At 40.1% G+C, this 24,905-nt stretch overlaps 1 protein-coding gene across 1 annotated transcript in view; it reads right to left on the reverse strand.

Annotated features, from left to right (window-relative positions):
- The window catches only part of BAZ1B (bromodomain adjacent to zinc finger domain 1B), an 88,966-nt gene that overhangs the window by 49,823 nt on the left and 14,238 nt on the right, over window positions 1–24,905 (reverse strand). Inside the window, exons 3-5 of the mRNA XM_053556192.1 lie at window positions 23,783–23,927; window positions 10,421–10,622; window positions 2,860–2,981 (exon numbers count right to left, since the gene is read on the reverse strand). Of these exons, the coding sequence (XP_053412167.1) occupies window positions 2,860–2,981; window positions 10,421–10,622; window positions 23,783–23,927 (469 nt within the window). The remainder of the gene's footprint in view (window positions 1–2,859; window positions 2,982–10,420; window positions 10,623–23,782; window positions 23,928–24,905) is intronic.

Raw genomic sequence — 24,905 nt, forward strand, 5'->3', positions numbered from 1 at the left:
AGGGCTGGGCGCAGTGGCTCAAGCCTGTAATCCTAACACTATAGGAGGCCAAAGCAGGTGGACTCCCTCAGCTCACAGGTTCAAAACTAGCCTGAGCCAGCCTAAAAATAGCTGGGCATGTGCCAGGCATCTGTAGTCCCAGCTACTTGAGAGGCTGAGGCAAGAGGATCACATGAACCCAAGAGTTTGAGGTTCCTGTGAGCTATGATGCCATGGCACTATACCAAGGGCAACGAAGTGAGACTCTGTCTCAAAACAAACAAGCAAAGAATTTATCGTAGGAAGTAAATGGACAAAATCATAATCAACAACTTATATTAGCAAAAAAAGGGGGAAGGAGTATTACCTAAAAGTACACCAGTAAGACATTTTTATAATTTAAATATATACATATATGAACACTCTGCAGTCCTAAGGAAAAAAAGTTTCTCGATCAGGACAAATTCACCAGAATCATCTAGTAGAGTGCCATTGATAAGCAGATACTTGAGTGTCACCACAAACTAAATGAATTATAAGAATCTTTGACAGGCTCGGCGCCTGTATCTCAGCAGCTAGGGTGCCAGCCACATACACCAGAGCTGGTGGGTTCAAATCCAGCCCAGGCCTGCCAAACAATGACAACTACAACCAAAAAAGAGCCAGGTGTTGTGGCAGGCGCCTATAGTCCCAGCTACTTGGGAGGCTGAGACAAGAGAACCACTTAAGCCCAAGAGTTTGAGGTTGCTGTGAGCTGTGACACCATAGCACTCTACCCAGTAAAGACTCTGTCTCAAAAAAAAAAAAAAAAGGCTCGGTGCCTGCAGCTCAAGCAGCTAAGGCTCCAGCCACATACACCAGAGCTGGCAGGTTCGAATCCAGCCCGGGCCTGCCAACGATGACAATTACAACCAAAAAATAGTCAGGCCTTGTGGTGGGTGCCTGTAGCCCCAGCTACTTGGGAGGCTGAGGCAAGAGAATCACTTAAGCCCAAGAGTTGGAGGTTGCTATGAGCTGTGACGCCACAGCACTCTACCCAGGGTGACAGCTTGAGGCTGTCTCAAAAAAAAAAAAAAAAAAAGGCCAGGCGTGATGGCTCACGCCTGTAGTCCCAGCGCTGTGGGAGGCCGAGGCGGGTGGATTGCCTAAGCTCAGAGGTTCAAAACCCATAGGAGCAGCAGTCAGCCAGAGTAAGACCCCGTCTCTACTAACAACATCAAAAACAGCCAGCACCGCAGGAGAAAGAAGAAAATCAACAAAAAAGGAGTACTTCAAACAAAGATGAACAAGCACACTGAAATTAAAAATTTAAAAAAAAAAAAAGAAAGAAAGAAAAAAAGTCTCTGGCAGTAGAGTAGTAATCTACGTATTTAATAAGCTCCTCTAGTGACTGTTATACACACTTAAATTTGAGAATATTGCTTTGAAAGAAAAGTTAATGTCATGATAGAGGTTTACCATATAATAAATAAAAAAAGAAAATTATAACATTCCTATTTATAAAGGTCATTTAAGAGCTAACTACCATTAAGCACATCTATATTCACCAATTATCATGTAGGGTGATACTAGGTATCATTTCTTTTTTTCTCATTTGTACTTTCTACCTTCCTATAACCCAATACTCAGTATCTGTGAACAACAGTTTATACTCATGAATAAGAATACAAATGATAACTAAAGAAGTGGTTGAGACTCCTTAGTATGTTTTAACTAGCTACCCTTGCTGAATGAGAGGTAAGAAACCTAGAAAAAAATTGTACTTAAAAAAATCCAATTTTCAAATATAAAAGAAATCTTACTGAGGCAACAAAGTAAGACTGTCTCAAGAAACAAAAAAGAAAAGTAGTAAGATTCTATACAAACAGGGGTGAGAGTACCTGAAAGTAAAATACCGTATTTCTTAGAACCTAAGATTTACATAACACTTATGTTATATACCACTAAATGAAAATCTTACCAACTGATTTTAGGACAACTCCTGATTGTGGATGTTTTGAATGTTAAAAAAATACAAAAACTGAATATTTTATAATCAACAAAATATATTATTTATGGATATTTTACAGTTGTAGTTATTAGCTTATAACTTTACAAGACTTCTTGTAAAAGCACCAATTATAGAATTAATGCAACTTCTCAGGTTAATTACATTACAAAAATGACTGCTCAACTTTTAATTGTGAAGAGTATTTCCCTGGAAAGTTCATAATTGCTGGGAACAGGTTCTCACTTTTCAAACTGCGTTTGTGCCTCAAATGTAAATTATTCTTACACTCTAGTAATTCCTATCTAAAAAAAGGAAAAGCATGCTATCCCCCTAGGAAAGAAAATATAATTAACTTCAAGTCATAATTACTAACATTAGAAAACCACTCAAGGCTGAGCATGGTAGCTCATGTCTATAATCTTAGTACTCCGGGAGGCCAAGGCGGGTGATCTCCTGAGCTCAGGAGTTCAAAACCAGCCTGAGCAAAGCAAGACCCAGTCTCTACTAAATACAGAAAAAACTAGCTGGGCATTTTCATGGTTGCCTGTAGTCCCAGCTACTCGGGAGGCTGAGGCAAAACGATTATTTGAGCCCAATAGATTGAGTTGCTATGAACTATGATGCCACCATATACACTCAATCCCAGGGTGACAGAATAAGACTGTTTTTAAAAAAAAAAAAAAGGGATCAATGAATCCTCAACAAAAAAATAAAATAAAATAAAAATAAAGTAGAAAAGAAAAAAAAGGGGGGGGACATTCAGAATCTGTTGTAGAAACTTTCATTTACATTTTTCTTTAGCACATTTCTCCAAGAAAACCAACCCTATGATACTTATGATATTTTCTTAAATATACATAAAAGGGGCTTAATATAAACTGCCAACTAACCTTATCTTCATTTTGTAGTTTCACATCATATTTGTGAGGCAGAAATTTTGGAGGAGCCCATTTCCTTTCTCCTTTTTTTAATGAAGTAGGAAGTTTTCGTGGAGATCTACGTGCTCTGTCATCTAGTCAAATCAATAGAAAATTCGTGAAAAAACATAGTTCTTTTCATTCTAATCATTCATTCAGTAACAATAATCTTACTAAACAGTTACTCTGCACCAGGCGCTAGGTGATATAGCACAAAGATGAATCATAGTATCTTTAACTTCATGGAGCTAAAGTTTATAGGGGGAGTCAACAAGTAAAAAACTATAATATGTGATAAATAATGTAATAGAGATTGATAAGAAAAAATGCTATGAGAATACAGAGAAGGAATAGCTAACTTAGTATAGAAGATAGGCAGGTAAGACCTAGAAAGAATATGAGTTGTTCAGATTGCAAGAAATGAAGTATGGCTGAATCAAAAATAAGATTAAAAAAAGTAAGCCGAAGCTAGGTTTATAAAGGGCCTGGTATACCACTTAACAAGATTGGAATTTGTTTTGTTGAGTACTAAGGAACCACAGGAAAGTTTTTGGTTTTTCTAACCAGATACACATTTTAGAAAGATCACTAATATGAAAATAAGAAAATTTTAGCAGTTAGAAAATGAAAAAAATGGGCTTGGCGCCCATAGCACAATGGTTAGACGCCGGCCACATGCACTGAGGCTGGCGAGTTCAAACCCGGCCCGGGCCAGCTTAAGCAATAATGACAACTGCAACAAAAAGTAGCTAGGTGTTGTAGCAGGCACCTGTAGTCCCAGCTACTTGGGAGGCTGAGGCAAGAAAATTACTTAAGCCCAAGAGTTTGAAGTTGCTGTGAGCTGTGATGCCATAGCACTCTACTGAGGGCGACATAATTAAAACTCTGTCTCAAAAATAAATAAAATAAAATAAAAATGGGAAGGTGAAACTGAAGGTAAGAAAATCAGAAGCTACAATGCTAAACATCTGGATTCATATAACTAGAACGAAGAAGGAAAGAAACTCAAGAGGTATTTAGAAGATAGATTTGGTGAATATTAAAGGTTTCCAAGTTTTCTGCCTTAGAAATTGAGCCAATGTTGGGCCAAGTTAAGAGAATGTGGGAAAAACAGCAGAGTTCTTATTTACTTGTCTTATGAGACAAGAAGTGTGAGATCAATTTACCTTCAGGTGTGCTGAAATTCAATTGCCCAGAAGATACACAAGTGAGCATTAGTTCTAGAGATAAGAAGTCTGACCTAGGCTTAAAAATCATCAGTCCAGGGAAGTGCCTGTGGTTCAGTGGGTAGGGTGCCGGCACCACATACCGAGGGTGGTGGGTTTGAACCCGGACCCAGCCAAACTGCAACAAAAAATAGCCAGGCATTGTAGCAGATGCCTGTACTCAGGAGGCTGAGGCAAGAGAATAGCCTAAGCCCAGGAGCTGGAGGTTGCTGTGAGCTGTGATGCCACAGCACTCTACCAAGGGTGATAAAGTGAGACCCTCAAGGTGTAAACTATGGGCATGGATGAGATACAACAAGACAATATATAGTTTGAAAAACATAAAGAGGCAGGAGGCAGTGCCTGTAGGTCAGTGGGTAGGATGCCAGCCACATACACTGAGCCTGGGGGGTTTGAACTGGACCTGGGCCAACTAAAACAATGACAACTGCAACAACAAAAAAATAGCCGGGCGTTGTGGCAGTGTCTGTAGCCCCAACTACTTGGGAGGCTGAGGCAAGAGAATCGCTTAAGCCCAAGAGTTTGAGGTTGCTGTGAGCTGTGAGGCCATGGTACTCTACCTAGGGCAACAGCTTGAGACTCGTCTCAAAAAAAAGAAAAAAGAAAGAAAGAAAGAGGCTCGGCACCCGTAACACAGTGGTTACTGCGCCAGCCACATACACAGAAGTTGGCAGGTCTGAACCCAGCCTGGGCCAGCTAAAACAACAATGACAACTGCAACAAAAAAAAAGCCGGGCGTTGTTGCAGGCACCTATAGTCCCAGCTACTTGGGAGACTAAGGCAAGAGAATCGCTTAAACCCAAGAGTTTGAGGTTGCTGTGAGCTGTGATGCCACAGCACACTACCGAGGGTGACATAATAAAACTGTGTCTCAAAAAAAAAAAAAAGAAAGATATAAAGAAAGCAAAGAATATAACTCTATGTAAAAAATCTAAGGAATGGGGGTGGCGCCTGTGGCTCAGTGGGTAAGGCGCTGGCCCCATATACCGAGGGTGGCAGGTTCAAACCCGGCCCCGGCTGAACTGCAAACCAAAAAAATAGCTGGGCGTTGTGGCAGGCGCCTGTAGTCCCAGCTACTTGGGAGGCTGAGGCAAGAGAATCGCTTCAGCCCAGGAGTTGGAGGTTGCTGTGAGCTGTGTGATGCCATGGCACTCTGCCGAGGGCGATAAAGTGAGACTCTGTCTCTACAAAAAAAAAAAAAAATCTAAGGAATGGGAGGGGAATAAAGGGGGGTAAAGAACACTTGAAGACAATTGTTATCAAAATAAAAGATGAGATTGACCAACAGTGTTAAACATAACAGAAAATTAAAACACAGACTAAGAACAAATCTCTGCATCTGGCAATTAGGATGTTACCTATAACTTTATTAAAAATTGTTTCAGGATTAAAGTGGCAGAGGTCAGAACACAATAGCATAAGAAACTGAAAGTCAGAAAATGGAAATAACATTCTCAAGAATATTGGCTTGAATAAGACAGGAAACAAGAGAATCAAGGGACAATGATTTTCTCATTAGAAAATGGGCCTTTGGGAAGGATGAGGTAGTTCACACTTGTAATCCTAAGCACTCTGGGAAGCTGAGAGAGGTAGATCGCCTAAGCTCAGAAGTTCCTGACCAGCCTGAGCAAGATCAAGACCCCAGCTCTACTAAAAATAGGAAAAACCACCCGGGCGTTATGGCAGGTGCCTGTGTAGTCCCAGCTACTCAGGAGGCTGAGGCAAAAAAGTCATTTGAACTCAGGAGTTTAAGGTGCAGTGAGCTATGACACCATGGCAATCTACCCAGGGCGAGATTCTGTTTCAAAAAAAAAGGGGGGAGGGAGGATACTTTGTTCATAAGCTGAGAGAGTTGAAAACACTGTAGAGTAGAATAATAAAAGTTAACTTAAGTCCTTAAGAAGAGTAAGAGAGAATAGAACCAAAGCCCAAGTGTGTTGGCCTAAAGGAAAGACAGTCCCCTTCTAAGATGGAGGAAAAATAAAGAAATAGATGAGGTGGTTAAGGACAGAAAGCTGAAAAGTTCCTGCTCAAAACATTATTTTTCCCCCACAGAATAGAAAGTAAGGCCATCTGGTAAGAGATAAATTACAATATACATAATATTTTATCCTATTCCTATGGAAATTCGAATAAATTTTCCCCAGAAAACATCTAGAATATGTCTTAACTTTAATTCCTTATCTCACCTATTACGTGCCTATTTCCAAATACTAACAATATTATAACCCAAAAATTAAAATTTAAACTTAGGCACAGAACCCACTAAAAAAAATAAAGTTAAGCCCGGATGGTGCCTGTAGCTCAGTAAGTGGGGTGCCGGCCCTATGTACCGAGGGTGGCAAGTTCGAACCCAGCCCTGGCCAAACTGCAACGACAAAAAAATAAACAAAAAATAGGGCAGTGCCTGTGGCTCAGAGGACTAGGGTGCCGGCCCCATATACCAGAGGTAGCAGGTTCAAACCCAGCTCCGGGCAAAAACTGCAAAAAAATAAAAATAAAAAATAAATACATAAGGCTCAGCGCCTATAGCTCAAGTGGTTAGGGCGCCAGCCACATATACCAGAGCTGACAGGTTCGAATCCAGCCCAGGCCCGCCAAACAACAGTGACAACTATAACCAAAAAAAAAAAACAGCCAGGCCTGTGGCAGGCGCCTGTTATCCCAGCTACTTGAGAGGCTGAGGAAGAGAATCGCTTAAGTCTAAGAGTTGGGGGTTGCTGTGAGCTGTGACACCATCTACCCGGTGTGACAGCTTGGGACTCTGTCTCAAAAAAATAAATAAATAAATAAATAAATAAGTCAAACCCTAAAACTCGTAGTTCCTAGCACATAATGCTTCTGGTATAAAACTAGTAATATATCAAGTGATATATTACTTGATACAATATTTCAATGATATAATTCCAGAAAAAAAGTGTTAGATGAGTAACATCAGCCAATTCTTAACCAAAAAATTCTAACCAAAATATTTCTCAACTTCAAGGCATTTATATAGTAATTACCGCATTACAACATTTCAGTATCAAAAGAAGAGAAAAATCAGAAAATATAGACATTAGCATTCATAAAACAGTGGAAAACAAAACTGAAGGATCAATAACCGGGTGGGACAGTTACAAAGACTTCTCAAGGTTTCCTTCAGACTATATTAAAGAAGTCCCTCTAAAACCATCTGCTTATGACCAAAACATTTGGAGACACAAATTAGAATGGGAAAGGCCAGGCACAGTGGCTCATGCCTGTAATCCTAGCACTCTGAGAGGCCAAGATGGGTAGATGACTTGAGCTCAGGAATTGAAGACAAGCCTGAGCAAGTGAGACCCCATTCTGTACTAAAAATAGAAAACTAGTGGATATCTGTAGCCCTAGCTACTCGGGAGGCTGAGGCAAGAAGACTGATGGAGCTCAAGAGTCTGGAGATTGTCATGAGCTATGATGCCATGGCACTCAACCCAGGGCAACAGAGTGAGACTATGCCTCCAAAAAATAAATAAATAATAGAATGGGAGAGAGAGAACATAACATTCTAAAGTCTAAACACTCCACTCGGCACCCGCAGCTCAGTCGTTAGGGCGCTGGCCACATACACCAGGGCTGGTAGGTTCAAACTCGGCCGGACCAGCTAAAACAACAATGACAACTACAACAACAAAAAAAAATAGCTGGGCATTGTGACAGGAGCCTGTAGTCCCAGCTACTTGGCAGGCTGAGGCAAAGAGACTCACTTAAGCCCAAGAGTTTGAGGTTGCTTGTGAGCTGTGATGCTAGGGCACTCTATCAGTGTCTCAAAAATAAATAAATAAAATAAAGTCTAAACCATTCTCAACCTGTGACCCTTTTGGGGGGTCTCCTGCATATCAGATATTTACATTACGATTCATTAACAGTAGCAAAATTACCATTATGAAGTAGGAACAAAATTTTATGGTTGGGGGGTCACCACAACATGAGGCACTATATTTATTAAAGGGTCATGGCATTAGGAAGGTTGAGAACCATTGGTCTAAACATTCTAAAGCATTCCAACCTGAAGTCTATAATGGTTAAATAGTGCGGCAAAAAATTATTTTAACCTGTAACAGTCATGGGGAGGGGAATCAATATACACCAAACACAGTACACTCATATTTTTGGAGACAAATGAAATTTAGTCTGGTCAAATTCCTTATTTACACAGACTTTTAAAAAATAAAGGCCTCATGCTTAATAGTTTTCCCAGCAAAGTCTCAGTTCTTCACATTCTTTATTTAGTTCTTCAAATTTCAAAACGTTATTGTTAGAGTCTCCAGGTCCCTAAAAATTAATTTTAGACATCGGTGTTTCAGAATTCTAGCAGCTCCCATCTGAGAGGCCCTTAGATTATACAATATAGATACAAGGAAGTACAGCTGACCCTTGAATTGCACAGGGGTTAGAGGCACCAACCCCCAGTCTAGTCAAAAATCCACATATAACTTTCAGCTCCTCCAAAACTTTACTACATGGCCTACTGTTGACTGGAAGCCTTAACTAATACCAAAAATATCAACTCACATATTTTGTATGTTTTTTTGTTGTTTGTTTGAGACAGTCTCAATTTAACGCCCTTGGTAGAGTGCCATGGCGTCACAGCTCACAGTAACCTCCAACCCCCTGGGCTTAGGCGATTCTCTTGCCTCAGCCTCCCAAGTAGCTGGGATTACAGGTGCCTGCCACAATGCCCAGCTATTTTTTTGTTGTCGTTGAAGTTTGGCAGGGGCTGGGTTCGAACCTGCCACTCTTGGTACATGGGGCCGGCACCCTACCACTGAGCCACAGGCACCGCCCCAAGTATTTTGTATGTTAAAGGTGTAATATGGCCACCCTGTGGGTGTAATATGGCCACAGGGTGTAATATGGCCACCCTGTACATGCAATGCATGGCAGAAGCTACTTCTGTTACCTTGACATTAGGCCAGACCTTCCTAAAACTGTCAAACTATCCACTGCTGGCATTAAATGTTCCAGCTTTAGGTCCTTCACCTTCTTTTTTGCCTTAAGGTATTATATGACTGCTTTTCTTCAAATCTTATTAGTCTATAGGTATGCCTTTCTTATAGGAATCCTGCACCCACATAAAAGCTGCATTTTCAATACAAGATAAGAGTATTTCGCAAAAGTGCAAAATTTCCATGCCTACCGGTATGGCTAGGGCAACAACTTTGAAATTTTCCTTTTCTTTTTACAGTCATCCTTACACTGGACTCACTTATCTTGAAATGGGAAAACTGTACCAGCAGACCTCAATCTACAATACATATCAAATAATTCAACTTTTTCTTACATTTATTTACATGACCTTTCTCTGCTTCTTGGGAGCACTTCCAGAATCACTGGTGGCACTCTGTATGGGTCCCCTGAAGCTATTCAAGGTTTAAGGTATTGCATTAAACACAGTAAAAAGTATGCAAGAACTAAGATAAGCAATTTATTGGACAAATGAACTGCTTGCTCACTTGGAGATAATTAGCATCACTTGATGCTGGCAATAACTGAGCTAACTGAAATAGTATTAGAAGGTTGCTATGAAATTATTACAGTAGTATAATATGTACTATACTTTTATGCAGTTATTTAATACTGCACCTTTCCATGTGTTCACATCTCCCTACTGCAAATGGCACCATATATAATCTGTTTAGTTTAACGTTTTATAATACATTCGTGTATGTTTTATGCTAGTAAATAAAATAGTATTAACATACATTTTATGCATTCATGACATATGCAACTCTTTTGATATTTCTAAGCTACACAGTTCATTTGCAAGTTTCTTCAAATTGTTGCAAATCTCTAAAAAATTTTCCAAATATTCATTGAAAAAAACTCATATTACAAGCCCATGCAGTTTAAACTTGTGCTATTCAAGGGTCAACTAACTGTATCTTAAAACCACCCCCATTGGCTTGCAACATGAAGAGCAATAGGGATTAAAATAATTTGCCCCTCCTACCTCGATCACCTCAACACACATACGTACGTATTTTCTACTTTAAGGAAAAAAAACAAATTTTCTTTGCCATCTTGAGTACTTAGGAATGGATATTAGATTTCTAAGCAACTAGACAAAACAACTTCCAAATGATCAACTGTTTAGAAATATTTAAGTCCTCGTTCACTTCTGAATTATAAATGCACAAAATCATGTCACTGAAAAAACTCAACTACACGTTACTTGCTAGAGAACACTAAAAGACCTGTGTATAATGAAAGAAATAGGGTCTCTTGAACACAAAAAAAGAAATAGGGTCTCATAACTCACTAAGGAGAGCTAGCATCATACATACTAATACTCTCTCTCCTTCCTTCATCCTCTTTTACAATTGCCTCCTTCTTCTGATGGTCCTGAGCAATTTGACTGGAATTCTCTTTGTCACTTGATGGAGAATCACAGGCAGCATCAGATTTTTTCTCAGTGGCCTCTTCATCTACTTTCTCCAAAGGATGAATCTTCACAATCTTCACCTTGAGCATTTTCTCCTTCCCAACCTAAAAAAGAAACAGAAGAGAAAATCAGAGATAATAATAGGAACTAGAAAATAAGAAAATGTTTGGAATCTGACCCCAATCCATTCTCCTCCTTGCTTAACAAAAATTCACAGAAACTAAAACATCCAAGTACAGTGAATTTTTTCCAAATTTCTCAGACTTCTAGATTGAAATGATATCCCAAAAAATAAAATGATCATAAGCTAGTTCATAATTCTATACCAAATAGCAATCATTGCATTGCCCTGAAATATGTATAAATACAATATGAAAATTACCATTAAAAAAAAAAATATATATATATGGCTATCCAAGTATTCTAGAAACATTTGTTGAAAAAAACTATCCTTTGTGTCTTTCAAGGGATAGGTCTGTTTTATTTAACTTGTCAATCTTATAAAGGTATTCATAATATTCCCTTATTATCATGGCAAAATCTGTAAGGTTGTAGTGATGCGTCACCTCTAATTCTTTATATTAATTCATGTCTACCTTTTTCTTTTTCTTTTTTTTTTATTTTTCTTTTTTTTATTGTTGGGGATTCATTGAGAGTACAATAAGCCAGGTTACACTGATTGCAATTGTTAGGTAAAGTCCCTCTTGCAATCATGTCTTGCCCCAATAAAGTGTGACACACACCAAGGCCCCACCCACCTCCCTCCTTCCCTCTTTCTGTTCCCCCCCCCATAACCATAATTGTCATTAATTGTCCTCATATCAAAATTGAGTACATAGGATTCATGCTTCTCCATTCTTGTGATGCTTTACTAAGAATAATGTCTTCCACGTCCATCCAGGTTAATACGAAGGATGTAAAGAGTCCATTTTTTTTAATGGCTGAATAGTATTCCATGGTATACATATACCACAGCTTGTTAATCCATTCCTGGGTTGGTGGGCATTTAGGCTGTTTCCACATTTTGGCGATTGTAAATTGAGCTGCAATAAACAGTCTAGTACAAGCGTCCTTATGATAAAAGGATTTTCTTCCTTCCGGGTAGATGCCCAGTAATGGGATTGCAGGATCAAATGGGAGGTCTAGCTTGAGTGCTTTGAGGTTTCTCCATACTTCCTTCCAGAAAGGTTGTACTAGTTTGCAGTCCCACCAGCAGTGTAAAAGTGTTCCCTTCTCTCCACATCCACGCCAGCATCTGCAGTTTTGAGATTTTGTGATGTGGGCCATTCTCACTGGAGTTAGATATCATCTCAGGGTTGTTTTGATTTGCATTTCTCTAATATATAGAGATGATGAACATTTTTTCATGTGTTTGTTAGCCAATCGTCTGTCGTCTTTAGAGAAAGTTCTATTCATGTCTCTTGTCCATTGATATATGGGATTGTTGGCTTTTTCATGTGGATTAATTTGAGTTCTCTATAGATCCTAGTTATCAAGCTTTTGTCTGATTGAAAATATGCAAATATCCTTTCCCATTGTGTAGGTTGTCTCTTTGCTTTGGTTATTGTGTCCTTAGCTGTACAGAAGCTTTTCAGTTTAATGAAGTCCCATTTGTTTATTTTTGTTGTTGTTGCAATTGCCATGGCAGTCTTCTTCATGAAGTCTTTCCCCAGGCCAATATCTTCCAGTGTTTTATACCTATGCTTTCTTGGAGGATTTTTATTGTTTCGTGCCTTAAATTTAAGTCCTTTATCCATCTTGAATCAATTTTTGTGAGTGGGGAAAGGTGTGGGTCCAGTTTCAGTCTTTTACATGTAGACATCCAGTTCTCCCAACACCATTTATTGAATAGGGAGTCTTTCCCCCAAGGTATGTTCTTGTTTGGTTTATCAAAGATTAGGTGGCTGTAAGATGTGAGTTTCATTTCTTGGTTTTCAATTTGATTCCAAGTGTCTATGTCTCTGTTTTTGTGCCAGTACCATGCTGTCTTGAGCACCATGGCTTTGTAGTACAGACTAAAATCTGGTATGCTGATGCCCCCAGCTTTATTTTTGTTACAGAGAACTGCCTTAGCTATATGGGTTTTTTTCTGGTTCCATACAAAACGCAGAATCATTTTTTCCAAATCTTGAAAGTACGATGTTGGTATTTTGATAGGAATGGCATTGAATAGGTAGATTGCTTTGGGAAGTATAGACATTTTAACAATGTTGATTCTTCCCATCCATGAGCATGGTATGTTCTTCCATTTGTTAATATCCTCTGCTATTTCCTTTCTGAGGATTTCATAGTTTTCTTTATAGAGGTCCTTCACCTCCTTCGTTAGGTATACTCCTAGGTATTTCATTTTCTTTGAAACTATGGTGAAGGGAGTTGTGTCCTTAATTAGCTTCTCATCTTGACTGTTATTGGTGTACACAAAGGCTACTGACTTGTGGACATTGATTTTATATCCTGAAACATTACTGTATTTTTTGATGACTTCTAGGAGTCTTGTGGTTGAGTCTTTGGGGTTCTCTAAGTATAAGATCATGTCATCAGCAAAGAGGGAGAGTTTGACCTCCTCTGCTCCCATTTGGATTCCCTTTACTTCCTTGTCTTGCCTAATTGTATTGGCTAGAACTTCCAGCACTACGTTGAATAGTAAAGGGGACACAGGACAACCTTGTCTGGTTCCAGTTCTAAGAGGAAAAGCTTTCAGTTTTACTCCATTCAGTAAAATATTGGCTGTGGGTTTGTCATAGAGAGCTTCAATCAGTTTTAGAAATGTGCCACCTATGCCTATACTCTTCAGTGTTCTAATTAGAAAAGGATGCTGGATTTTATCAAATGCTTTTTCTGCATCTATTGAGAGGATCATGTGATCTTTATTTTTGCCTCTGTTAATATGGTGGATAACGTTTATAGACTTGCGTATGTTAAACCAGCCTTGCATCCCTGGGATGAAACCTACTTGATCATGATGAATGACTTTTTTGATGATAAGCTGTAATCTATTGGCTAGGATTTTGTTGAGAATTTTTGCGTCTATATTGATGAGTGAGATTGGTCTGAAATTCTCCTTTTTGTTTGGGTCTTTTCCTGGTTTTGGTATCAGGGTGATGTTTGCTTCATAGAATGTGTTGGGGAAGATTCCTTCTTCCTCAATTTTTTGGAATAGTTTCTGCAGTACAGGAATAAGCTCTTCCTTGAAGGTTTGATAGAATTCTGGAGTGAAGCCATCTGGACCAGGGCATTTATTGGTTGGAAGATTTTTTATTGTTTCTTTGATCTTAGGGCTTGAAATTGGTCTGTTCAGGAGCTCTATTTCTTCCTGGCTGAGGCTAGGGAGAGGGTGTGATTCCAAATATTGATCCATTTCTTTCACATTGTCAAATTTCTGGGCATAGTGTTTCTGGTAGTATTCAGAGATGATCTCTTGTATCTCTGTGGGATCAGTTGTTATTTCCCCTTTATCATTTCTGATTGAGGTTACTAGAGATTTTACTTTTCTATTCCTTGTTAGTCTGGCCAATGGCTTATCTATTTTATTTATTTTTTCAAAAAACCAACTCCTTGTTTCATTAATTTTCTGAATGATTCTTTTGTTTTCAATTTCATTGATCTCTGATTTGATTTTGGATATTTCTTTTCTTCTACTGAGTTTAGGCTTAGATTGTTCTTTTTCCAATTCCATAAGATCTCTTGTGAGATTGTTGATGTGCTCTCTTTCTGTTTTTCGAATATAGGCATCTAAAGCGATGAATTTTCCTCTCAAAACTGCTTTTGCAGTATCCCACAGGTTTTGGTAGCTTGTGTCTTCATTGTTGTTATGCTCAAGGAAGTTAATGATTTCCTGTTTCATTTCTTCCTGCACCCATCTGTTATTCAACAGAAGATTATTTAATTTCCATGCCTTTGGGTGGGGTCGACCATTTTTGTTAGAGTTGAGTTCCACCTTTAGTGCCTTATGGTCTGAGAAGATACAAGGTAAAATTTCAATTCTTTTGATTCTGTTGATATTTGTTTTGTGTCCCAGGATATGATCAATTTTGGAGAATGTTCCATGGGGCGATGAGAAGAATGTATATTCTTTATCTTTGGGATGGAGTGTTCTATATGCGTCTATCAAGCACAGTTGTTCTAGGGTCTCATTTAAATCTCTTACATCCTTGTTTAATTTCTTTTTAGAGGATCCGTCCAGCTCTGTAAAAGGAGTGTTAAGGTCCCCTGTTATTATGGTATTATCAGATATCATATTGCTCAGACTGAGTAAGGTCTGTTTCAAGAAACTGGGAGCATTTAAATTCGGTGCATAGATATTTAGAATTGAGATGTCTTCTTGTTGTATTTTTCCCTTGACCAATATAAAGTGACCATCTTTGTCTTTTTTGACTTTAGTTGCTTTAAATCCACATGTATCTGAAAATAAGATTGCAACTCCTCTTTTCTTCTGAATTCCATTTGCCTGAAAAATTGTCTTCCAACCCTTGACTCGGAGGTTTAATTTGTCTTTTGAAGCCATGTGTGTTTCTTGCAGACAGCAGATGGATGGCTTGTGTTTTTTAATCCAGTCAACCAATCTATGTCTCTTCAGTGGGGAATTCAAGCCATTAACATTTATGGAGATAATTGATAAGTGTGGTAGTATTCTATTTGTCTTATTTGGTGAGAGTCCATTGCTTAGTTTTATCTTTTGCATCAGTGTGGCGGTTAGGTTCTGTCCTTTCATTTCTGAGTTCTTACTTTGCTGCTGATCCATTGTGGTGGTCAGTGTGCAGAACAGGTTGAAGTATTTCCTGTAGAGCTGGTCTTGTTGTGGCGAATTTCCTCAATGTGTGTATATCCGTAAATGATTTGATTTCTCCGTCAATTTTTAAGCTTAGCTTAGCAGGGTACAGAATTCTGGGCTGGAAATTGTTCTGTTTAAGTAGATTAAAGGTAGATGACCATTGTCTTCTTGCTTGGAAAGTTTCATTAGAGAAGTCTGCGGTCACTCTGATGGATCTGCCCCTGTAGGTCAACTGGCGCTTACTCCTGGCAGCTTGCAGAATCTTTTCTTTTGTCTTGACTTTGGACAGGTTCATCACAATGTGTCTTGGAGAAGCTCGGTTAGAGTTGAGGCGACCTGGGGTCCGATAGCCCTCTGAAAGCAGTGTGTCAGAATCTTTGGTGAAATTTGGGAAATTTTCTTTTATAATATTCTCTAGTATGGCTTCCATTCCTCTGGGGCATTCTTCTTCCCCTTCTGGAATTCCTATAACTCGTATGTTGGAACGCTTCCTAAAGTCCCATAATTCTGACAGTGAACGTTCTGCTTTCTCTCTCTTCTTTTCTGCCTCTTTTACTATCTGAGTTATCTCAAAAACTTTTGTCTTCTACCTCGGAAATTCTTTCTTCTGCATGGTCTAACCTGTTGCTGATACTTTCCATTGCATCTTTAAGTTCCCTGATTGACTGTTTCAGTTCCTTCAGCTCTGCTATATCCTTTTTATATTCTTCATATCGTTCACCTCTTATTTGATTCTGTTTTTGAATTTCCTTTTGGTTAATTTCCACTTTATTAGCAGTTTCCTTCATTGTTTCCATCATTTCTTTCATTGTTTTCAACATGAGTATTCTAAATTCCCTTTCTGTCATTCCTAACATTTCTGTATAGGTGGAATCCTGTGCAGTAGCTACCTCATGGTCCCTTGGCGGGGTTGTTCTGGACTGGTTCTTCATGTTGCCTGGAGTTTTCTGCTGATTCTTCCTCATGAGTGATTTCTTTTATCTGTTTCCTTGCCCTAATTTTCCTTTCACTTACTCTTGCTCTTTAAGTTCTCGTGCCTGTGGACTTTGCATAGAGTTTTCCATTTTACAGAGTGCTTTCACATATCCTGGCCTGCTGGAGACTAACATCAACCGTTCGGCTCCCTGCCTGGCCTCTGCCTCCGCCTCCACGCGGCCGCTGCCACTGCGTCGCGTAGCGACCCCGAGGATGTCCGGGTCCCCCTCCAGTCCTTCCACTTCGGAGCTGGGCTCCCTCATCCCCGTCTACTTTTTTCTTAAGAGTCTGGATGAGGCATATCGATTTTACTGATCTTGTCAATTACCAGCTTTCGATTTCACTGATTTTGCATGATGTTTTCCTGTTTTCTACTGTGTTTTTACTGTGATCTTTATCACTTCCTTTCTTCTGTTTACTCTGAATTTAACTTGCTCTTCTTTTTCTCACTTTTTTTTTTTTTTTGTTGTTGTTGCAGTTTGGCCGGGGCTGGGTTTGAACCCGCCACCTTCGGCATATGGGGCCGGCGCCCTACTCACTGAGCCACAGGCGCCGCCCAAAAGTCTGTTTGTTTACTCTTTTTTTTTTTTTTTGGCTGGGGCTGGGTTTGAACCCGCCACCTCCGGCATATGGGACCGGCACCCTACCCGCTGAGCCACAGGTGCCGCCCTATGAATTTTTTTGTTTTGTTTTGTTTTGTTTTTTGTTTTTTTTGTAGAGACAGAGTCTCGCTTTATCACCCTTGGTAGAGTGCCATGGCGTCACACAGCTCACAGCAACCTCCAACTCCTAGGCTTAGGCGATTCTCTTGCCTCAGCCTCCCAAGTAGCTGGGATTACAGGCGCCCGCCACAACGCCCGGCTATTTTTTTGTTGCAGTTTGGCCGGGGCCGGGTTTGAACCCACCACCCTCGGCATGTGGGGCCGGCGCCCTACCCGCTGAGCCACAGGCGCCGCCCATTTTTTCTCACTTCTTAAGATAGCTGCGACGGTCAATGATTTCAATCTTTTTTTTTTTTTTTCTAATATAGTTATTTATTATTATGCATTTCTTGTAAGCCCTGCTATCAGCAGCATCCTGGAAATTCTAATACTATACTGTGCTTCCAGTTTCATTCAGTTCAAAACACTGTATGTTCTAATTTTCCTTTTGATTTCTTCTTTAATCCATAAGCAAGTTAAAGAGGCACGACTTAGGGTCCAATTATTTGCAGACTTCCAGATATCTGCTATGAATTTCTAACTTAATTCTATTTTGGCCAGGATATACACTTTGGGTGACTTGAACCTTTTATTTATTATTGTTATTTTTATTTTTTTTGAGACCGAGTCTCAAGCTGTGGCCCTAGGTCGAGTGCTATGGTGTCATAGCTCAAAACAACCTCCAACTCTTGGGCTCAAGTGATCCTCTTGGCTCAGTTTTTCTATTTTTAGTAGAGATGGGGTCTTCCTTTTGCTCAGGCTAGTCTCAAACTCCTAAACTCAAGCAATCTACCTGCCTTGGCCTCGCAGAGTGCTAGGATTACAGGCGTGAGCCACTGTGCCTAAGCCAGACTTGAATCCTTTAAAATGTATTGATGAAACTGATGGCCTAGGCTGGGCACAGTGGCAAATGCCCATAATCCCAGAACTCTCAGAGGCAAAGGTAAGATGATCCCTTTAACTCAGAAGTTCAAAACCAGCCTGAGCAAGATCGATACCCCATCTCTACCAAAAATAGAAAAATTAGCCAGAGCATGGTGGTGTAGGCCTGGACCCCCAGCTACACACACAGGAGGCTGAGGTAAGAGGATCATTTGAACTTAGGAGTTTGAGGTTGCAGTGAGCTAGGCTGACACCACAGCACTCTAACCTGGGGTGGCAGAGTGAAACTCTGTCTCAAAAAAGAAAAAAAGAACTAATTACCTATCGGATGGTTTCCACTTGGTAAAAATACACTTGAAAGGAATATGCATTCTGCTATTAGGAGAAATGTATTATAATGACAATCAGATCAAACTGGTTGGCAGGCTTATTTGAAGTCTTCTATATTCTTGCTGACTTTCTACTTTTTCTATCAGACGAGAAGGAATGATATTTGTTACATGGCAACAACAGGGATACCTTTTTCTTTTTGAGACAGAGTCTCACTTTGTTGCCCCCAGTAGAGTTCTGTGACATCACAGCTCACAGCAACCTCAAACTCTTGGGTTTAAGTGATTATCTTCCCTCAGCCTCCCAAGTAGCTGGGACTACAGGCGCCCGCCACAATGCCCAGTTTTTTGTTTTTTGTTCTTTCTTTCTTTCTTTATTTTTGCAGTTTTTGGCCGGGGCTGGGTTTGAACCTGCCACCTCCAGCATATGGGGTCGGTGCCCTACTCCTTTGAGCCACAGGCACCGCCCCCCAGTTTTTTTTTTTTTATTGTAGTTGTCATTGTTGTTTTTAGCAGGCCCAGGCCAGGTTCAAACCCACCAGCCCCGGTGTATGTAGCAGTGCCCTAGCCACTGAGCTACAGGCGCCAAGCCAACAACAGGGATACATAATAAAATAACTATGCTGAATTAAAGCCAGACCAAAAAAGAATACACAATGATTCCATTTATACAAAACTAGAAACTGAAAACTAACCCATAGAGACAGAAAACAGATCAGTGGTAGGAGAGAAAAAAGGGGTAAGAGGGAGAGATTACAAAAGACCATCAGTACACTTTTGGGTGTTAAAGAGTGTGCTCATTACCTTGATTATAGTAAGAGTTTCAGGTGGGTATATATCAAAATTTTTCAAAGTATACATGTGTTTTTTTGAGACAAGGTCTCATTCTTAACTCCTACGCTAGAAAGTAGCCTGATAACTCACTGCAACCCCAACATCATGTGCTCAAGCCATCTTCTTGCTTCAGCTTCCCAAGTAGCTGGCTAATTTTAAACATTTTTTGCTTTGTTGCTAAGGGTGGTCTCAAACTCCTGACCTAACTTAGCCACCCAAAATGCTGCGATTACAGGCACAAACCACCTCATTTGGTCATTAACTGACCATTTTAAGTACAGATGGTTTACAATATGTCAATTATACTTCAATAAACTTATTTTTAAATCATTTATAAATTCTCTATCTTGTATCCAAACTCCTCAATTCTGAAAAGCTAAAGCTTGCATCTTGCCAATAGTTTCACAGCTAAAAAGCAACAATGCTGACCTGGAAGCCATGTCTTCTGATTTGTAAGTTCTATGATTTTTTTTCACTTTAACACCTAATAAGGCTGGGTGCAGTGGCTCACGCCTGCAACCCCAGCACTCTGGGAGACGAAGGCAGATGGTCTCAAGAGTTCTCAGGAGTTCGAAACCAGCCTGAGCAAGAGTGAGACCCCATCTCTACTAAAGAAAAACTAAATGGGCGTTATGGCAGAAGTCTTATACCCTAGCTGCTCATCTATAGCCTAGCTTCTCAGGAGGCTGAGGCAAAAGGATGGCTTGAGCCTGGGGCTTTGAGGTTGCTGTGAGCTAGGCTGACTCCATGGCACTAGGCTGACAAGAGAGCAAGACTCTGTCTCATAACCGGGCATTGTGGTGGGTGCCTGTAGTCCCAGCTACTTGGGAGGCTGAGGCAAGAAAATTGCCTAAGCCCAAGAGCTAGAGGTTGTTGTGAGCGGTGACGCCACAACACTCTACTGTGGGCAATAGAGTGAGACTCTGTCTCTAAAAAAAAAAAAAAAAGAAAAGATTCTGTCTCAAAAACACCTAATGGACTGATCTTATACTGACTTAAAGTTTTAGGCTGGCCATTCAAATCTCTGTGGATTTGAACGTACTACATATTATAATCATTCTCAAAACCTCTTTATGCTTACCCTCCACATTCAGCTAAATGCTATGTTCTCTCCACTACCAATATGTACCAAACCTACCTGTTACTCTTTCCCTACCTCCTAAAGGTCATAAACATTCATTAAATCTCTACCTGGGGAGTGGGTTTAAACGTTCATTAACCCTTTGCAGAGTGCTCAGAAATGAACATGCCTAAAGGTATCTCGGTATAAAGGTTAAGTGGTTCTTGTCGCTACTGTAAAATTCTCAGTACAACTGTGAATTCTTGTCACCACTATTTGTCCAGCACTCAAAATATGTTTTCTGCATAGAGGGTCATCAATAAATATCTAGGATAAAAAACTGAATATGGCACATGAGGCCATGTTTATGGCAACCTTCCAATGTCCACCACATACACTATTTTACACTTTTTATCACACATAAGAGCATGCAAACATTTGAAAGAATAAAATACACACCTGTGTACTGCCATGCAGGCTAACGTGCTAAATGTTAACAGTACTTCAGAAGTCCCAAAGTGAGCTTGCCCTCTCCCCTCACAGACCTAACCTGCATTCTGGGTTACCTAGTTTTGCTTTTGCTTGTTATAAGCTTTCTATAGATGGAATCACACTACCTGCTTCTGTGACTTCTTTCAAGTTTATCCTTTTTTTCTGCTATAGAGTATTCTAAGCCTCAACAATTTACTTACAGGCTGGGCAAGATGGCTCATCATGCCTATAATCCTAGCACTCTGGGAGGCCGAGGTGGGAGGACTGCCTTACAGGTTCAAGACCAGCCTAAGCAAGATCTAGACCCGATCTCTAAAAACAGTCGGGCATTGTGGCAGGCGCCTATAGTCCCAGCTATTTGGGAGGCTGAGGCAAGAGGATCGCTTGAGCCCAAGAGTTTGAGGTTGCTGTGTGTGAGCTCTGCAGCCACAGCACTCTACCGAGGGTGACAAAGTGAGACTCCGTCTAAAAAAAAAAAATTTACTTACCCATTCAAATGCTAATGAATACTTAGGTTATTTCCTCTTTGGCTACTATGGACACTACTACTATGAATATTCTTCCATAAATCTGGGGAAAAATTAACCTGTTATTCCTAATGCTAGGAACTTTAAGAAGCCAAAGCACATGGAATGCTTGAGGCCAGGAGTTCAAGGCCAGCCTGAGCAAGAGCAACACCCATGTCTACAAAAAGTAGAAAAATTAGCTGAGCTAGGTAGCACACGCTACAATTCCAGCTACTTGGGAGGCTGAGGCAGGAGAATCACTTGAGCCCAGGAATTGGAGCCTATAATAAGCTATGAAGACACCACTGTATTCTAGCCTGGGCAACAGAGCAAGACATTGTCTTAATTTAAAAAAAAAAAAAAAGAGAGAGAGAGAGAAAGTAAATACTTAAAAATAAAATTCTTATTCAAAAGTTATGTGCAAAACTCAATAGTCTGCAACAATGCCAAGTGTTTACTAAAAGAGCTGTACTAATTACACTATTAGTAGCAAATAAGCAGTTCCACTTTTCTTATCAAACTTAGCAGTGACTTTTATTAATCTGATGTGTATCGATTATCTCCCCATGACTTTGATTTCCTAGATTGCTAATGAGTTTAAACACCTCTTCATGTATTTATGGACACATGTACCTCCCTAATATATCTTACCTTTCCTTAAACTTTTCTTCTTCCATCTTGTAGATGTGTGCAGAATATTTTCCTTTTGCTACTTTCAAATCTATTTCCATTCTTCTCTACCTTGCCCTATGCTTAAATAGGCTGACCTCTATGTTCTGCGCCAAAATGTTCCCTTAACCTCTAGATTCTGGTTAGTTCCGTCCATGGGAAGCATTAGCAAAAAATCAGATGAAATCTGAATCAGAGAAAAGTGTCATTGGGTTGTTAATTCTCCTAAATGCTCTGGCAAGATGGCACACCTCACTATTAAAGCCCTTCTCTATATACCCTCTACCCTTGCTTCCTTGGAATTTAGAAATGGCAAAATCTCTCCATTATTAATATATAGAGGGTGCCAAAATAATATATACACATTTTAAGAAAGGAAAAAAACTATTAAAATTATAATACTCAATATATACTGGTAACGAAAGATGAATACAGATCATGTTTGACTTCTGCAATTAAAAGAGGTGCTCAAAAGTGGTTACGATCAGAGTCTAGACACTTTTGATTATGGTGAACTACTGGAGTAATGTTGACCAAAGTATTCACTTGTATCACTGTGCACATGTTTCAATTTAAGTACTGCCAGTCTAGCCCGTTTCCTACAGTATACTATATCCTTTAAGCTCCCCCATGAATAGAAGTCAAGGGGTGTTAAGTCAGGAGAACATGGGAGAAACTCAACCACACCTCTCTGTCTTATCCATTGTCCTAGCAAATTCTCATCAAGATAAGCTCTCATGTCTCAGTGCATGTAATAATCTTGGGATGAAAACTTTCAGCTGAGCATGGTGGTTCATGCCTATAATCCTAGCACTCTCGGAGGGCAAAGTGGGAAGATCACTTGAGCTCCAGAGTTCAAGACCAGCCTCAGGGCGGCGCCTGTGCTCAGTGGGTAGGGAGCCCGCCCTATAAACCGAGGGTGGTGAGTTCAAACCCAGCCCCAGCCAAACTGTAACACAAATAGCCAGGTGGTGGCAGGCACCTGTAGTCTCTGCTACTCAGGAGGCTGAGGCAAGAGAATCGCCTAAGCCCAGGAGCTGGACGTTGCTATAAGCTGTGACGTCACAGCACTCTACCAAGGGCAATAAAGTGAGACTCTGTCTCTTAAAAAAAAAAAAAAAAGACCAGCCTCAGCAAGAGTGAGATCCCATCTCTACTAAAAATAGAAAAATCAGGGCGGCACCTGTGGCTCAGTGAGTAGGGCGCCGGCCCCATATACCGAGGGTAGTGGGTTCAAACCCAGCCCCGGCCGAACTGCAACAAAAAAAAATAGCTGGGCGTTGTGGCGGGCGCCTGTGGTCCCAGCTGCTCGGGAGGCTGAGGCAAGAGAATCACATAAGCCCAAGAGCTGGAGGTTGCTGTGAGCCGTGTGACGCCACGGCACTCTACCAAGGGCAGTAAAGTGAGACTCTGTCTCTACAAAAAAAAAAAAAAAAAAAAAAATAGAAAAATCATCTGGGCATAGTAGTAATGCCTATAGTCACAGCTAATTAGGAGGTTGAGATAGGAGGATCACTTGAACTCAGAAGTTTGACATTACTGGGAGCTAGCCTGGCACTCTAGCTAGGTTAATAAGAGTGAGACTGCCTCAAAAAAAAAAAACTTTCCATTTTGCTGTTTTAAGAACACATCATATGCTTAAAGAGGTAGTGGGAGATTTTTATGGCAATAAAATGGTTTTGTACAGAAAAAAATAAATGCATCATATGCTTATTCTGCTAACTCCTGTCTCACATGAACACTGGTAGCTCCTGAGGTCTTTTAAACAAAGTAAGAAAAAAATTACAAAGCCAAAAAAAGGCCAAAAACAGAATTATGAAAAAGGGATCAGAAGAGAAAGCAAAGGCATACTGGTACAGAATATAGTAACTGTCACATTATTAAACATTTGGTTCTAAAATTTGATTCCTCAATAATAAGTAAAGCAGACTTCAAATATAACACAACTTTACACACAACAGAAATGTGTTCTATAATCTACATTGAAAGCGCCAATTCTTGACAACAGTAAGTCAAATAACAGAAAAAAACAAAAAGGCACATACCTCAAAGTCACACTCTTCTCCAACAGCATACTTGGTCATGATCTCCAACCAAGCAGTATCTACTAACTTCTCTAAGGAGGCTGTGTTGTGGTGAACCATTTCCAGAACCAGTTTCTCATACCAGGCAGGGAACTCTTCCTTCAAACTAAACAAATATGTTATTAGTTAGCAAAAAAAAAACACAGAAAAGCCTACCTAGAATTTAATTCAGATCAATTCAAACACTTCTTTCTTTTCTATTTCTCTCTTCTTTTTTTGGAAACAGTCTGACTCTATTGCTAGAACTCAAGCAACTCAGTATATTGATAGCTCACTACAACCTTAAACTCCTGGGCTTGAGTAATCCTAAATAGCTGGGACTATAGACACATAACCCTCTAGTCTTCCTACCCTGGTTAAGGCTGTTTGTTACCTCAGTCCTCTTCCAACTGCCCTCCCCGCTTCTCAGACTCCTTAATTCCATGAGGCCTTTCCTGGCTCCCAAGTTGACTTTTTTTTTTTTTTTGAAACAGAGCTCAAGCTGGCGCCCTGGGTAGAGTGCTGTGCTATCACAGCTCACAGCAATCTCCAATTTCTGGGCTCGAGCGAGTCTCCTGTCTCTGCCTCCCAAGTAGCTGGGACGACATGCACCCACCACAACGCCCAGCTATTTTTCGGTTGCAGCCGTCATTGCTGTTGGCCGGCCCAGGCTGGATTTGAACTCGCCAACTCAGGTGTATGTGGCTGGCACCTTAGCCGCTTGAGCCACAGGCGCCCAGCCCCAAGTTGACTTTTTATTAAGCCTCCTACACAGTCACTCAGGTTTAACATTCCATTGTCTATGGTTATTTCTGGGGCGTGAAGTAGATAATGATGTCCACATTCTTTTACTACGTGTCATTTATATTTTTATAAGTGTATACTACGTTTATAATCAGAAAAAAAGATTTGTACTTTAGATAAAAATATCAAAGCCTCAGTTTTTTTCAATAACACCTCCCACTACCCCCTATATTCTATTACCTATCAAATCAAATCAAACATTTCCCAACTACGTATTGCAGAACTTTCATCTGATGTAATGGATTTTTTTTTTTTTTTTGCGCAGTTTTTGGCCACGGCTGGGTTTGAACCCACCACCTTC

The sequence above is a fragment of the Nycticebus coucang genome, chromosome 12, assembly GCF_027406575.1.
Source record: "Nycticebus coucang isolate mNycCou1 chromosome 12, mNycCou1.pri, whole genome shotgun sequence".
NCBI lineage: Eukaryota > Metazoa > Chordata > Mammalia > Primates > Lorisidae > Nycticebus > Nycticebus coucang.